General features: G+C 48.2%; 1 protein-coding gene across 8 annotated transcripts in view; it reads right to left on the bottom strand.

Moving 5' to 3' along the window:
* Positions 1 to 16322, bottom strand: part of washc2c (WASH complex subunit 2C) — a 60681-nt gene extending 44359 nt beyond the window's left edge. For 7 of the 8 annotated variants that reach the window (XM_067972694.1, XM_067972700.1, XM_067972697.1 and 4 more), the window contains exons 1-7: positions 16222 to 16322; positions 14125 to 14230; positions 11511 to 11648; positions 9695 to 9859; positions 6920 to 6985; positions 3988 to 4161; positions 882 to 975 (exon numbers count right to left, since the gene is read on the bottom strand). In XM_067972694.1, the coding sequence (XP_067828795.1) occupies positions 882 to 975; positions 3988 to 4161; positions 6920 to 6985; positions 9695 to 9859; positions 11511 to 11648 (637 nt within the window). In that variant the 5' untranslated portion in view covers positions 14125 to 14230; positions 16222 to 16322. The remainder of the gene's footprint in view (positions 1 to 881; positions 976 to 3987; positions 4162 to 6919; positions 6986 to 9694; positions 9860 to 11510; positions 11649 to 14124; positions 14231 to 16221) is intronic. The other variant, XM_067972695.1, reaches the window with a different exon arrangement.
* Between the last annotated feature and the right edge of the window lie 619 nt (positions 16323 to 16941).

The following is a 16941-nucleotide window of genomic DNA, read 5'->3' as shown; positions in this document are numbered from 1 at the left end:
GACGTCCGACCCCTCCGCAATCTCTTCAGCCAAGTTGTAAAAAAAAAACCCACACCCAGTCTGTCTCCCCCACTACGGACCACTGTCTTCTCAAATTTCCCTGCTCCGACCTCCCGGCACCGCTGAAACCCTAAAACATGCCTTCTTTCAAGGACTGCTTTCTTGAGTACTCTCCGGCCAGCCTCCCTGCTTCACCCACAACAAACCAGTTAACCCAGGACTCTGCTGCTCCAATCATTTCTCGCACAAAGTCCCACAACAGCTACCACCACTGATCTTGCTGAGCTCTGCTGGCTCAGTGTTCTAAAAGTCAATTTAAAGACCCTCCCAATTACGGTTCACTCGCCAAGTGATTGCCGGCAGTGATGTGCCCCAGGCTGCACCCTGCTCTCTTCTGACTCTGGATTACTGCTTGTTCCTCACTCTATCAGGGGCCAACCTCTCAATCACTACTTCCCACCCTCTGGAATTCAGTCACAAAATCACTTCACCCGGCCTCTTCCCCCAACTTCCTAAAGCCTCCTAAAAATATCCCTCTTCGACAACACCTTCAGTCTCCTTCTCTAATTCCCCCTTTTCTGCTCAGTGTGCAGCATCTCCCCCTTTGTAAAGCACTCCGATGCTCTTTGATGTTCAACGTAAATGTAAGTTGGCCTGTAGCTTATTATTTCCTAATTGGCGACATTTTGTTATGTTACTGTTACCTTAAAACAACTGGGTGCCACTCAAAATTTTTCTGAGGGCCACTGCAGTAGTTACAATGTCTAGAAAGACGTTTTGCATAGAAAAGTGCGTCCAAACACCATCAGAGACTAGTACTTGCAAGATGGATACATTTTGATTGACCCAATGGTCTCTTTCCACACTTGACTGTTTAGTACCTTCACTGGAGAGGTCACCCAGGCCAACATCCTCCTCCTCCATAAATTGCTGAGACCCAATGATATATGGCAGGGGCCTGTCAATGTACAGATCCTGTAATCAGCACAAAAAAACTAGTTTAAATGTATTGAGTAACAATGATATTAAGATAAATCAACAATTTCATTCCTCCCACACGCACAATTATGTTAAGAAGCCACGACCCATCTCAATGGCTAGATGGAACTTTAAACAACTCATAATCCAGGCTGACACTCCAGTGCAGTACTGAGGGAGAGATGCACTGATAGAAGTGTTGTCATTTGGATGAGATACTAAAATGAGGCGACATCTGCCCCCTCAGGTGGGCATAAAAAGGTCCCACGGCACTATTTTGAAGAACAGCAGGAGAGTTCTCCCCGGTGGCCTGGCCAATATTTATCCCTCAATCAACACCAATACACAGATTATCTGGTCATTATCACATTGCCATTTGTGGGACTTTGCTGTGTGAAAATTGGCTGCCACGTTTCCTACATTACAACAGTGACTACACTTCAAAAGTACATCATTGGCTGTAAAGCGCTTTGGGATGTCATGAGGTTGTGAAAGATGCTATATAAATGCAAGTCTTTCTTTCTTTTTTGTTGAGAGGAGGGAAAACATCAGTGGAACAACCCAGGCCGACATGTTTGCAAGGGAAGAGTCAGTGATGGCACATTGGCACATTCAGAGCAGGGCAGAGGGTGGGTACACCACAACGAATAGCTCACCTCCTGACCTCTCAAAGCCTTTCCACCACCTAAAAGGGCTCAAGTCAGGAGTAGGATGCAATGTTCACCACTTGCCTAGATGGGTGCAACAACAACACTCAAGAAGCTCAACAGCATCCAAGAGAGACCAGATCACTCGATTCATGTCCTTGCTGCTGGACTCAGTATCTGGCCCATCACTAGGACGTCGAGGCTGCAGTATGTATGATCCACAGGACTTTGACACACCATCCTGACGTCGCCATATATTGCTGTTCCTTCATCATCATTGGGTCAATGTCCTGATATTCACTACCTAACAGCACTGGGGGAGCACCATCACCACGCGGACTGCAGCGGTTCAAGAAGGCGGCCCACCACCACCTTCATAAGGATTACTAGGCAAAGGCAATAAATGCAGCTTTTGCAGTATCGCTCAGTCTGAGAACAAATTTTAAAAACAGTTTTTCACCCTGACAGAGGAACAATATCGGGAGTGCTCCTCCTCTTTGAATAGGCCTCTATAAAGAGATAACAAAAAAAATCTAAACTTCAACGCTGGAAACATATACATTAACTATCTGTAACCAGAAAATATTAAAATTGCCAAGCTCATGGCAAAAGTTTGCTCTTCCTCCCTCAGAATATACAAAATTGTATTACAATTCCCCTATGCTACTCAATTTAATAGTCACTGAAGACAGTACTGTCAATCACTCATGATGAAAGGCACAGTATGTGAGGATGATTAGTAGAATTCTAATAAGCAATGAATCGCATAGTGTTTGCATCAAAAGCAACTTTTAAAATTCTTGCAGCATACATAATAGTAACTTTCAAAAGAGAATTAGATATGTATACTTGAAAGGGAAACATTGCAGGACTGTGGGGAAAGAGCAGGGGAGTGGGACTAATTGGATAGCTCTTTCAAAGAGCCAGCACAGGCATGATGGGCCGAATGGCCTCCTTTTGGGTTGCAACATTCTATGATTCTATTATGGTGCAGCCACTTCCCAAAGAACACTGCAACTAACCGAGGAGGTTAGATAACCACCGGTCTCCAAGACACGCTGGGCAAAGTTTTCCAAGTGGCTCGAAATCATGTTACAAAGCGTTATGGGCATGAAAATCACACTTTTCATTCAGGCTTAGTAATCACCCCTTCAGTGTGGATTGCTCTTTTGGGAGAGAGCGAGAGAGAAAGAAAAAAAAAACAGGGAAAAGCACTTCCAAAAGCAAATATTTGCTACAGCTGCCAAGACTCCAGAGCACCAAACAACGAGCTGCCAGCCGTGGCTCAGCGGGTAGCACTCTCGCCTGAGTCAGAAGATGGTGGGTTCAAGTCCCACTCCAGAGGCATGAGTATGCAATCTCGGCTGACACTTCAGTGCAGTTTTGAGGGAGTCCTGCACTATCGGAGATGCCATTTTTGAGTTGTGACGTTAAACCGATGCCCCACTTGTCCTCTCAAGTGGACATAAAAGATCTCATAGCACTATACTAAGAAAAGCTGGGGTCCTCCCCCGTGTCCTGACCTATATTTATTCCTCAATCATCAATAAAACAGATTATTTCGTCATTTATCTCATTGTTCTTTGCAAATTAGCTGCAATATTTCCCAACAGTGACTACATTTCAAAAAGTACTTAATTGGCATTGAGTTTCCTGAGGTGAAAGGTGCTATAGAAATATAAGCTCATTCTTTCTTATTGTAGAACCCACTTCTGTATGAATCAGACAGATCAGAAACATTCCAGGCTTCATTTTTGGTCTGCACTGAGTTAGCAGATCACAGTTGGGGCAGTGCTGGGACGTTACAATTGGCCTTAGCGTCCCTGCGTTTTGGGGGTAGAAGTAAACCAGCCAGGGCTCCAGCTGCTGATCGGCCTCCAGTGGTTCCTGCTCGATGACTATGCTTGGGAACAGCATCAGGCTAAGCTATGATGCTTCCTCTCTTCCCCTAGCTCCACACCAGGCCAAATGAATTGCCAACACTGTTTATACTCACACGAGAAATGGGCTGCCAGTGTCTGTGGAACCCATAACTCCAGGATAAGTTCCAAAATTACAACAGTGACTACACTTCAAAAGTATTTCATTGGCTATGAAGCGCTTTGGGACGTCCTGAGGTAGTGAGAGGCACTTTATAAATGCAGGTTCTTTCTATAAATCAACACCATCAGGAACGGAGAGAAAATAGCAGAAGAGAACTAAAGAAAAACCACAGATACAAGAAGCCAAGTTACTGCCATGACTAATATATTTCAGATTTGGAGAGGCAATCAGGTTGACAGGAGGTTAAATTAAATGAAACCCGAGACTCATCCTCCCTCCCTCCTCCCTCCTCCCTCCCCCGCTGTCCGTCTCCATTCACCTTGGGTTCCAGCAGAGGCTCCACTCTCTCGTTCATTTCTTCATCCTCCGAGTCAGAGTTCCCAGCTTTAATATCCAGCTGTTCGAAGGCAGAGTCCAGCACCCTCAGCCCATAGTGCACAGCTTCCTGCACTTTGGGGATCAGCTCTGCCTCCTTCTGCTCTCGCGTCCTCTCCTGCACAAAACAAACATCGAAACCATCGCTTAAGGAGCACAGTGAACAAATGAATATTTTTCAAAACTGACATTCAGAGACACGCTGTCGTCCAATTATGTAACAGCTCTACATTCCAGGTAACTTTGTATGGCTGCAGCAACTGGAAACAGTAACATGCAAAGCTCGACTAATGCTACGTATTAGCCTGGACCTCAGCAAGATAAAACAATTCTCAAAGTTACTCTTCTGCAAGTTGAATGTTGGTTTTGTACATTACAGTGTCAAAGGGCCCACACGTGCAAATATTCCAGCCGGGGTTGGGGGCGGGTGGTCACTGAACAGCAATAACGAGCAAGAATAGGAACCCTGACTGATTTATCCCACCCCAAGCCCAGGGTCACTAACGGCAATCGCAACAGCCCATTGCTGAGCTGGTCAGGTAACCCAGCACAAACTGAGGTAATCAGGATGTGGAGATGCCGGTGATGGACTGGGGTTGACAATTGTAAACAATTTTACAACACCAAGTTATAGTCCAACAATTTTATTTTTAATCCCACAAGCTTTCGGAGGCTTCCCCCTTCCTCAGGTGGTGTGGAAATGACATTTTCGAATCCTTCGCATTTTAAAATCACAGAACAATGCCTGGTGATTACTGCCCGTTGCCAAGGCAATCACAGTGAGCAGACAGAAAGGTGTCACCGAAAAAGGCCACCGAATATACAAACCCCCAAAAAAAAAAGTGAGAGAGAGATAAGGAAGACAGTCAATGACCCGTTATATTAAAAACAGATAACATTTGTTCGCTGGTGGGGTTACGTGTAGTGTGACATGAACCCAAGATCCCGGTTGAGGCCGTCCTCATGGGTGCGGAACTTGGCTATCAATTTCTGCTCGACGATTTTGCGTTGTCGTGTGTCTCGAAGGCCGCCTTGGAGTATGCTTACCCGAAGGTCGGTGGCTGAATGTCCATGACTGCTGAAGTGTTCCCCGACAGGGAGAGAACCCTCCTGTTTGGCGATTGTTGCGCGGTGTCCGTTCATCCGTTGTCGCAGCGTCTGCATGGTCTCGCCAATGTACCATGCTCTGGGGCATCCTTTCCTGCAACGTATGAGGTAGACAACATTGGCCGAGTCACAGGAGTATGAACCGTGCACCTGGTGGGTGGTGTCCTCTCGTGTGATGGTGGTATCTGTGTCGATGATCTGGCATGTCTTGCAGAGGTTACCGTGGCAGGGTTGTGTGGTGTCGTGGACGCTGTTCTCCTTAAGGCTGCGAACGATGGTTTGTTTGAGGTTGGGTGGCTGTTTAAAGGCGAGTAGTGGAGGTGTGGGGATGGCCATAGCGAGGTGTTCGTCATCATTGATGACATGTTGAAGGCTGCGGAGAACATGGCGTAGTTTCTCCGCTCCGGGGAAGTACTGGACGACGAAGGGTACTCTGTTGGTTGCGTCCCGTGTTAGAAAAGAGGCCATCCCCTATGGACAGGCCCTGCGAATACACAGGGTCTGCTCAGACGAGGAGGAACGCGATGGACACCTACAGACGCTGAAAGACGCCCTAGTAAGAACGGGATATGATGCTCGACTCATCGATCGACAGTTCCGACGGGCCACAGCGAAAAATCGCGTAGACCTCCTCAGAAGACTAACACGGGACGCAACCAACAGAGCACCCTTCGTCGTCCAGTACTTCCCCGGAGCGGAGAAACTACGCCATGTTCTCCGCAGCCTTCAACATGTCATCAATGATGACAAACACCTCGCTATGGCCATCCCCACACCTCCACTACTCGCCTTTAAACAGCCACCCAACCTCAAACAAACCATCGTTCGCAGCCTTCAGGAGAACAGCGTCCATGACACCACACAACCCTGCCACGGTAACCTCTGCAAGACATGCCAGATCATCGACACAGATACCACCATCACACGAGAGGACACCACCCACCAAGTGCATGGTTCATACTCCTGTGACTCGGCCAACATTGTCTACCTCATACGTTGCAGGAAAGGATGCCCCAGAGCATGGTACATTGGCGAGACCATGCAGACGCTGCGACAACGGATGAACGGACACCGCGCAACAATCGCCAGACAGGAGGGTTCTCTCCCTGTCGGGGAACACTTCAGCAGTCATGGACATTCAGCCACCGACCTTCGGGTAAGCATACTCCAAGGCGGCCTTCGAGACACACGACAACGCAAAATCGTCGAGCAGAAATTGATAGCCAAGTTCCGCACCCATGAGGACGGCCTCAACCGGGATCTTGGGTTCATGTCACACTACACGTAACCCCACCAGCGAACAAATGTTATCTGTTTTTAATATAACGGGTCATTGACTGTCTTCCTTATCTCTCTCTCTCTTTTTTTTTTGGGGGTTTGTATATTCGGTGGCCTTTTTAGGTGACGCCTTTCTGTCTGCTCAGTGATTGCCTTGGCAACGGGCAGTAATCACCAGGCATTGTTCTGTGATTTTAAAATGCGAAGGATTCGAAAATGTCATTTCCACACCACCTGAGGAAGGGGGAAGCCTCCGAAAGCTTGTGGGATTAAAAATAAAATTGTTGGACTATAACTTGGTGTTGTAAAATTGTTTACAATTGAGGTAATCAGAGCAGAGAGCCCTGTGGGTGTACACCATCAGCCCAAAAGTTAAACTAAAAAAAAGCACATTAGAACTAAACTATTTTTAAAAAGCCTTCAATATTTTGGTGTTGACTTATCAATATACAAGGTCCCTCCCCACCGTTAAATCATTCACAGTCACATACCGGCTCGACTGGTTTCACTCCACTCTCCGGTTTGGCTGCCTCTTCCACTTCTTCATCATATACTCTCTGCAACAAGGAATAGCCACAGTTTGCTTCCACATTGCAGCACAGGCAAGGAAAGAAAAACAAAATACCATGCTACCTACTACACATAACCCACAAACCAAACTACGCTCATTAACCATCAGCTAATGCTGTCCAGGGATATGCTAACTGCTGATTCAGTACTCAAGGGATTGCTGAACAAAAACAAGTGTGGACTGAGCTTTCAGGATGGGATCAAAAGCTTCCTGTCTGCTGACTAAGAGCCCGTGTGAAATGAGTTTGCACAGTTACTAATGGAAAACTATCTTTAATTTGCAAACTCAGAGGCCACAGGATGGCTGGTCTGGAAAATGCCCCACTGGCGTAATAAAGAGGGCTACTGAGGTTTGGGACTGAAGTATATTGCTGCAACAGAGTATAGAGGGGGCTTTACTCTGCCTCTAAACAAGCTGTAGTTACCCCATATGTGCTCAACGATGACACAGGATGTCTGAAATGGGAAGTGCTCTAGGCAGTGCTGACGTCCATCACCTTGGATTAATACAAAAAAGTAGTCATTTTTCCCTGGACCTGCTCTGAACTATTTGGAATGTCAGGGCCCCTTCCCAACATAACCGGCTGAGGGAAATAAAGCAGACACACATGTTTGTCCCTGACCCTGAACTAAACCAGTTAAGAACTCCTGGATAGCATTCTAATGTTACAATTTATTATTGAGACTGACCATTTGCACTCCACAGTCAACAGGCCCATGATCCCAAATTGATGCTATACCACTTCACAGGAGTATCTGAGCATCTACCTGCATTCTTACAATGGGCAGCCACATTATTAAGCAGCTATTCACCTAGCACTTTTAGCAAATCAGCATTACAGAACAGCCTCAGTTATGGGCCTTTCACTAATGGTCACCATATTTTGCAACTCATTAGCTTTTACAGTAATGAACAGTAGTTTATTTTGGTGTTTCTATAATGTACTGCAGGGGTGGTCACACTATGGCTTGTGGGCCATTTCCTGCCCTTGTTGGATACGGGATCGGCCATTCAAGACTGAGATGAGGAGGAATTTCTTCACGCAGAGAGATGTGAATCCTTGGAATTCTCTACCCCAGAGGGCTGTGGACGCTCAGTCGTTGAGTATATTCAAGACTGAGATCGATAGATTTTTTGGACTCTAGGGAAATCAAGGGATGTGAAGATCGGGCGGGAAAGTGGAGTTGAGGTGGGAGATCAGCCATGATCTGACTGAATGGTGGAGCAGGCTCGAGGGGCCGTATGACCTACTCCTGCTCCTATTTTTTATGTTCTTATGTTTACTATAACCCTGTTGTACAGAAACAAAATGTTGATTTCATCAGGTTGACTATAGGGAAATCTTCCCATCCCCAAGTGTCTGGATAGCATGTGCAACCTTTGAGGTTCTGTTCATTGGTTTTGAGTTTCTTAGCACCGGGGAACGGCTTCCATTTTGGGCACCCAGTATCAGATGATTAAAGGGGATGATCTAATTGAGGTGTTTAAGATGATTAAAGGATTTGATAGAGTAGAGAGGGGGAAAACTGTTTCCTCTGATAGGGGACTCCAGAACAAGAGGGCATAACCTTAAAATTAGAGCTAGGCCGTTCAGGGGTGATGTCAGAAAGCACTTCTTCACACAAAGGGTAGTGGGAATCTGGAACTCTCTCCCCCTAAAAAGCTGTTGAGGCTACGGGTCAAAACTGAGACTGAAAGATCTGTTACACATAAGGGTATTCAGGATTACGGAACCAAGCCGGGTAAATGGAGTTGAGATACAGATCAGTCATGATCTAATTGAATGGCGGAACAGGCTCGAGGGGCTGAATGGCCTAATCGTGTTCCTACCTTTGTCAGTATCAAGCACTCCCAGGTCAGGTTGGATTAAGTTCCTTCCATTCTGTCCCAACTGTATCTGTTTTGGTTATTGTTTATTCCACCTCTCTGACCATAGGAGGGGAAATCACTTGTAATTACTGACTTTAATTGCTCGTCCTTAATTTCATGCTGTGTGCCCTTACCCTCTGCTCTTTTGAGAGTTCCTTTTATTTCAGAAAATAAGTAGTCATGGCGCTGCAGCACCTCAAATAGTTCAGTTGAATTTCAGGAAAAAAATGACTTCCTATGAAGATTACTGAGGGCTACCCAGGCTTTCTGGTGATGTACTGGGTCAGAGAGAGTACTCCAGCAGTAACATCCCGGTATATTTCCAATAGCTCTCCTCCCAACAATGAAAAGCAAATTTAACTGGGTTCATCACACTGCATCAAATACTGGCTGGAGATTTCACAGTTATAAAGTGATGGAATGGGTCCTAGCTGGGAAAAAAACTGTATAGAAGGCCAAGGGATATATTCAGAAAACTCGGAATAGAAGAGTGACAATGTTCAGACATCTGCAAGCGTCAGTGGAGGTGAAAGTACACTGGAAAGGTGTACATCCAGCCTGGTCATAATGACTGACTTACCAAAATAGTACTCGACTGTATTAGAATCAGGATTTCATTACAGCCCATCTTTTAGCTGACTAGCAAGTATCATAGCTCTTCATTATACCCCATTATTTTTGAGGCAATTGGTCTTCAACCAGTCTCCTCCCTGACCGCACCAGTTTCAAACCACCCTGCAAACCTGTGTGGATTGCCCCCACCTTCAACTCAACGTAGGGCTCGCAACAGCAACAAAGTCGGTACACGGCCGTCACACTCACTCACATTTTCAATGAACTGAATGTTTGACAGCATCAGGAAATCATTGAAGACATTGTGGAGACGGGAGTCTGTGGCCTTCGTCTGCTGGATCAGGCCGTCAAGCTGCTTTTCGATCTCATGCGTGCTGGACAGCATCCGCTGCGAGAAATCTTGCAGAAACAGAAGCAGCTGTTGGCAAAAAAAAAAAAAATAACCATTTACATTCACATTAGTGCAGAATCGCCAAGACCGTGTAAAATATCAAGTCTCAAACTGCCGCTTGTTGCATCTCCTTAAAGCAACGAGGCAGCTTCCAGCATTAACTGCCTTTCTCCCTGCCACCCATCATGCCAAAATAATCTTTCCTTCCTTATCCCTCCACTCCTGAAGGTGGACTCCGCAAATGCCAACAGCCCTAAATTCCTCACCTGACTGGTTATTGCTGAGCCCAATCCATGGGGTGACAGTGCAGCAACACAACAGACAGGACATTTCCCCCAAGCTAACTCTCACTATTTAGCATCAGCACAGTAGTGTCCAGAGAAAAAAAACAACAGCATCGCGGCCCAAACGATCGAAGGGCACCCATTAATTGGACGGTATATTTTATTCACACTATTAGTCTGCCCAATACATGGACGCTGTGTCGTGATTTTTTTTTCACCCCAAGCACCAACTCTTGCTGCATTGGATTCCACAGGGACCAACAGCTTGCCGGCGCCTCACCCAAGGGGCCCCTCTCCATGCGAGAGCCTAGTGACAGTCAGGCCATCAACCGTGGACAGCATTACAGCGGTTCGTGCCCGACACCCCAGGGCAGAGGTCGCCAGGTAGCAATCAATTCCAACCAACTGTTACTCTCCTTACAGATTAAAAAGTAAACTGGGATTCATTCTTGAACTTTCAACAATGAGAACCTGGAAAAAACTGTCAGCTGAACCCGAAAACTCTGGTCCAACATTTGACCCCATGCGTTAAGCTAATTCCTAAGGCCAAAACAAAATATATTACATCAACACAAGCATCCTTTACAACGTTCATTTAATTCAGAGATATGACAAGTCTCAGGTGTCCGAGACCGTTTGCAAGGGAATCACACCAACACCAAGTACTTTGGGGCAGAGTAGCAAATGTTTAAGGGCTTCGACACTGGGTCAGCTTGTTCTAATGTTGGTCCAGGCTGTCTAAAGTTTGGTAGCGGTCCTGCACCCAACATGAAAAAAGCAAACCAGAATGCAAGTATATAACGCTGGGACTGTTGCTGCCAGGGTTTTCACTGACTAACACCCCCCATCCCCCGCCCTCAAGAGGTAAATTTACCAGAAAGTGTCCCCGTAAAAACTGGCAAGCTGCAGTCTCAATATTTTCCTTCTAAACTTTCAGAAGAGGTGGGATCATGGTTAGATTGCTCCTCTTGCAGAAATGAGCAATAAAATTGCCTACTTTAGCAAAGGGAGCAAAGCATGCCGCACTAGGGTGCCATAAAGCACAAGGGCACAGGTGCCACTCCACTCATCTTCCTCTGTTTTCATGCTGCTTTAGAGCATTCAGCCCAGGAGCTGCCCATCACACTTCAGGGTGTGTGGGGAAAATGGGGGCAGTCAGAGGGAGAGCAGTCACATCATCTCTCAGCTGGTCCAAGAGAAGCACAGATAGAAGCCCAGATGGTCACTCGTCCATTCTCTTCCAAGAGGCAAGAGAGTGCAGCCATACACAAGAGATGGAGGAAAACCAGAAATAGTCAGTCATTGCGGCACAAATCTTGCACATTACAGAATAACTACAGCCAAAAGCAGGTTACACTTGTGTTACTGTGACGCACCATTACAGTTGTACTTACCCCAGCATCTGCACCAAGCGACCAGCTCCCACTGGCTTTATGGATCTCTTCTAAAGTCCATGGCCGCTCCCAGACAGGGTCAGCCTCACAGCCATTCTGTCCAAGAGCGCCATTAACTGTTACTGAGGGTCCGTTCATCTAGCACAGGAAAATAAATCGTTAATGATCTGAACACAAGAACAGGCGGCCAGAAGGCACTGACAACACAGCACAGCAGTTTATTCTGACTGCAGGGAAACATGTGACAGGGCAACAGCATATGGTGCAATTAGATGTTTCCTGCATCCACAACACTGCTCTTTGTCTTTCATGAATTAGATTGGCGCCACTACTTGCTTCAGCAGTACGGCGGATTCCTCTTCCAGTTACAAGCTCAATGAGACCACGCTGGAAGACGATTTTTATACAATGTCATTTTCTGGCAGCTGTCTGTAGCTTTAAAAGTGTAAAAGTGTTGTCCAACAGAAACTACTGACTAGCCACAGGTGTGACACAGTTTTAGTATATTGTATAAAAGTTGTCTTCCAGCATGGTCTCATTGAGTTTGTAACTGGAAGAGGAGTCCTCCAAGCAGCTAAAGCAAAGCAGTGGCACCAATCTAATTAATGGAAGACAAAGAGCAGCATTGCGGATGCAGGAAAAATAAACCTTGCACTGTTTACTGGAGGGGGCGATGAGTTCAGCCTGTATGCTGTTACTGCTTTTAATTCACAAGAACTTGTGATCATTGAGATGAATCAGCTGGGAACAATTTGGACACCTGTGAATTAAAGCCAGTTAACAACTTGCATTGATACAGCACCTTTAACAGTAAAATATCCCAAGGAGCTTCACAGGAGCATTATCGAACACAAATTGACACAGACGCACATAAGGAGATATTATGACAGGTAACCAAAAGCTTGGTCAAAGAGGTAGGTTTTAAGGAGCATCTTAAAAGGAAGAGAGAGGTGGAGAGGCGGATGTTTAGGGAGGGAATTCCAGAGCTCAGGGCCTAGGCAGTTGTAGGTACGTCGAAGGAAATCGGGGATGCACAAGAGGCCAGAATTGGAGGAATGTAGAGATCTCGGAGGGTTGTCAGAGGTTACAGAGATAGCGAGGGGCGAGGCCATGGAAGGATTTGAAAACAATGATGAGAATTTTAAAATCGAGGCGTTGCCAGACCAGGAGCCAATGTAGGCCAGCGAGCACAGGGGTGATGCGTGAATGGGACTTGGTACAAGTTAGGATACGGGCAGCAGATTTTTGGATGAGCTCAAGTTTATGGAGGATGGAAGATGGAAGGCGGAAGATGGAAGGCCAGCCAGGAGGGCTTCCAGTCAAGTTTGGAAGCAACAAAAACATGGATAAGTTATCCCACATTTTCCCAGTGATTCCCAATTTCTGAAATCATTGACGTTTGAATGCATTTTATGTTAAAGCTCATGCCCATGCAATTCTCCCCATCTCTTAATTTCAGTATTTCTAACCCTTTTCTGCAGCCACTTGGCCTGACACCAAGGCAAATACATGGCCTGACCCCAGACCATTGCCGATGTCCATCCCCCCACCCCATAGCCAGCCACTAAGGTTCATCTAGCTGCGTGGTTGCATTCCATTCAGTGTGGCCGCAGTAGTGTCCAATAACACGGGCTATGGGAAAAGCTATCACATTCAGCACTGCACCAAAATAGAAAGGTACAGAACAGCACCATCCTTGTAGCTGATACTTAAAACCTCTCCCACTGAAATGCCCGATCACCTAATATGCATAATGATACTTCAAACAACCCCCGATTAAAAAGACACATACAACTTTGTGCTGATCAGGACAAGGATCAATGGCAATGGGAAATTAAACTCTTCCCCATCTTGGATACCCAGTGACAGCATCAAGCACTCCCTCGTCAGATAGAGCAATGGTTAAATGCAGAATAAAGCTCTGTCCACTCTCTGTGGTCAATCTATGGAACAGACTCCCTAGGGAGATGGTGGAAACAGATAATATTGATTCATTCAAATGCAAATTGGATAGATTTCTTTCAGAAAGTAACATTTTGGGATACAGCAGATCAGTAATTTGACACATGACATGCTTGGGAGGAACAGATGACTTTGGACCTATGGATCCCTAAGCTCTCCACCACTGGGATTTTCCTCACCTCATGTCTGGGTCTGTTGTAGTCTAATTGATCGAGATTGATTGTTCTGCTTAGTCAACAACTCCATTATCGTTGTATCAAGCAACTACCAGGGTCGTAGAAGGCGAACTAGATGGACCTTGGTCTTTCTCATCCAGCAATTCCTATGTCCCTATGAAAGCAGTGCAATGACATACCCACTAGGTATTCCAATGCTTCATCTAGCAATTCCTATGTGGGTGATGGTCCCATTACTAATTGATGTTAACAGTTATCTTTACGACTGATTGACGTGGCCGAGTTAGCCAGAGAGCAGTAAGAGTCAATCACGTAAGTGTGGCATTAGGCCAGCTGTAGGCCAGACTGGGCAGGGGCGGCAGATTCTCTGTCTGGAGAATGATTTTAATTCCATCATCAGTCTGGGCTCGATTTGAGCCCAAGTCCCAGACTCTAGCCCACGACACCACCCCACACGTATAAATTCAATGTTATACCTTAGAATTCTAATTTCTGTGCATCTTCCCTACAGTTTTCCATTAAGATGGTGAAATGTCAACCCAATGGGATTGTAAATCTACTGTCGTATAGTCAGACTGGTTGCTGAAACGTAAAAAAGAATTTATTGCAGCAGCTGTGATAAGTACCTTACACTTGGGCTCCTCACTACAGAAGCAAAATTATCACAACAATATCTACACAGGATGCATCCACAGTGAATACCAACTGCAGCCACATCCTACTACAAACCAGCTCAATCACATATACTGTGTAAGGAATCTTACAACACCAGGTTATAGTCCAACAGTACAACGGGACCCCCCCCCCTCAAAGTCCCCAAATCAGTACAACGGGACCCCCCCCCTCTCAAAGTCCCCAAATCAGTACAACGGGAACCCCCCCCTCAAAGTCCCCAAATCAGTACAACGGGACCCCCCCCCTCAAAGTCCCCAAATCAGTACAACGGGACCCCCCCCCTCAAAGTCCCCAAATCAGTACAACGGGACCCCCCCCCTCAAAGTCCCCAAATCAGTACAACGGGACCCCCCCCCTCAAAGTCCCCAAATCAGTACAACGGGACCCCCCCCCCTCAAAGTCCCCAAATCAGTACAACGGGACCCCCCCCCTCAAAGTCCCCAAATCAGTACAACGGGACCCCCCCCCTCAAAGTCCCCAAATCAGTACAACGGGACCCCCCCCCCTCTCAAAGTCCCCAAATCAGTACAACGGGAACCCCCCCCTCAAAGTCCCCAAATCAGTACAACGGGACCCCCCCCCCTCAAAGTCCCCAAATCAGTACAACGGGACCCCCCCCCCTCAAAGTCCCCAAATCAGTACAACGGGACCCCCCCCCCTCAAAGTCCCCAAATCAGTACAACGGGACCCCCCCCCCCTCAAAGTCCCCAAATCAGTACAACGGGACCCCCCCCCTCAAAGTCCCCAAATCAGTACAACGGGACCCCCCCCCCTCAAAGTCCCCAAATCAGTACAACGGGACCCCCCCCCCCTCAAAGTCCCCAAATCAGTACAACGGGACCCCCCCCTCAAAGTCCCCAAATCAGTACAACGGGACCCCCCCCCCCTCAAAGTCCCCAAATCAGTACAACGGGACCCCCCCCCTCAAAGTCCCCAAATCAGTACAACGGGACCCCCCCCCCCTCAAAGTCCCCAAATCAGTACAACGGGACCCCCCCCCCCTCAAAGTCCCCAAATCAGTACAACGGGACCCCCCCCCTCAAAGTCCCCAAATCAGTACAACGGGACCCCCCCCCCCCTCAAAGTCCCCAAATCAGTACAACGGGACCCCCCCCCTCAAAGTCCCCAAATCAGTACAACGGGACCCCCCCCCCCTCAAAGTCCCCAAATCAGTACAACGGGACCCCCCCCCCCTCAAAGTCCCCAAATCAGTACAACGGGACCCCCCCCCTCTCAAAGTCTCCAAATCAGTACAACGGGACCCCCCCCCTCTCAAAGTCTCCAAATCAGTACAACGGGACCCCCCCCCTCTCAAAGTCTCCAAATCAGTACAACGGGACCCCCCCCCCCTCAAAGTCTCCAAATCAGTACAACGGGACCCCCCCCCTCAAAGTCTCCAAATCAGTACAACGGGACCCCCCCCCCCTCAAAGTCTCCAAATCAGTACAACGGGACCCCCCCCCCCCTCAAAGTCTCCAAATCAGTACAACGGGGACCCCCCCTCCCCTCCCTTGTTCAAACACCGGGCTGTCAGAATCCGCAGATTGTACAAGTTATTGGCCGAGGAAAGGGAGACACTCCCTTGACCCGGAGCCCAGCGGCTGGCGGGAGCAGGAGCGGCCCCACGGGGCCCAGAGCACCTCCTTTTCCCGGGGGGTGGGGGTCAGTCAGCGACCCCGGGCCACAGTGCACACAAACCGCTCACAGCAGCACCCGCCCGGGGGGCAGGGGGGGGGAGCGCCGTGGAGCCCCGGGGCCCGGCTCCCCCTTGGCCTGCAGCCTCTGCGGCCATTCCCTGGGGCACACACACACACACAGTTATTCCGTTGCGGTGGGCCCCGCCGCCCGAGTTACCCCCTTCTCCTCCCCCCCCTTGCCGCGGCTGAAGGAAACCTTACCCCGGGGGCTGGAGGCGGCCCGCGAGCCGCTGTCAATCACTCAACCGCCAACACCCTGAGCGCGCGCCGCCATCAACACTGCGTCACCCGGCTGGTCACATGACCCGGGAGCACGTGAGCAGCGCCAAAGTGGGGCGTGGCCGAGCCGCTGGTCACGCCCACCTACTCACCCAGGGGGCGTGTCCGAGCTTCTGGTCACGCCCACCTACTCACCCAGGGGGCGTGTCCGAGCTTCTGGTCACGCCCACCTACTCACCCAGGGGGCGTGTCCGAGCTTCTGGTCACGCCCACCTACTCACCCAGGGGGCGTGTCCGAGCTTCTGGTCACGCCCACCTACTCACCCAGGGGGCGTGTCCGAGCTTCTGGTCACGCCCACCTACCCTTCCAGGGGGGCGTGTCCGAGTTTTTTTTCAAACAACTCAACTATTACTTTTTTTTTTGTTTTTTTTTTACCCACCAACCAGCACCTTTTTTTTTGTGCTTTTAGGCCCCCCTTTTATAAGAAGGGGGGGGGGTGTGGGGTGTGCTTAAGTCCTAAAAACCAAATAAAACGAAACCAGGCATCAAATTAAAATTTTATTTTCCTCGTCCAGGATGCACTCCAGCCCCTGCGGTGCCCACCGGTCGCGGAAAGCCTCGAGCGTACCGGCAGACACCGCGTGCTCCATCTCCAGGGCCACCCGGGCGCGGAGCATTCCGCGGAAGAGAGGCAGACAGTC

The sequence above is a fragment of the Heptranchias perlo genome, chromosome 36, assembly GCF_035084215.1.
Source record: "Heptranchias perlo isolate sHepPer1 chromosome 36, sHepPer1.hap1, whole genome shotgun sequence".
Classification (NCBI taxonomy): Eukaryota; Metazoa; Chordata; class Chondrichthyes; order Hexanchiformes; family Hexanchidae; genus Heptranchias; species Heptranchias perlo.
Note: the sequence above shows the minus strand (reverse complement) of the source record. Positions and strands in the feature narration are given on the sequence as shown.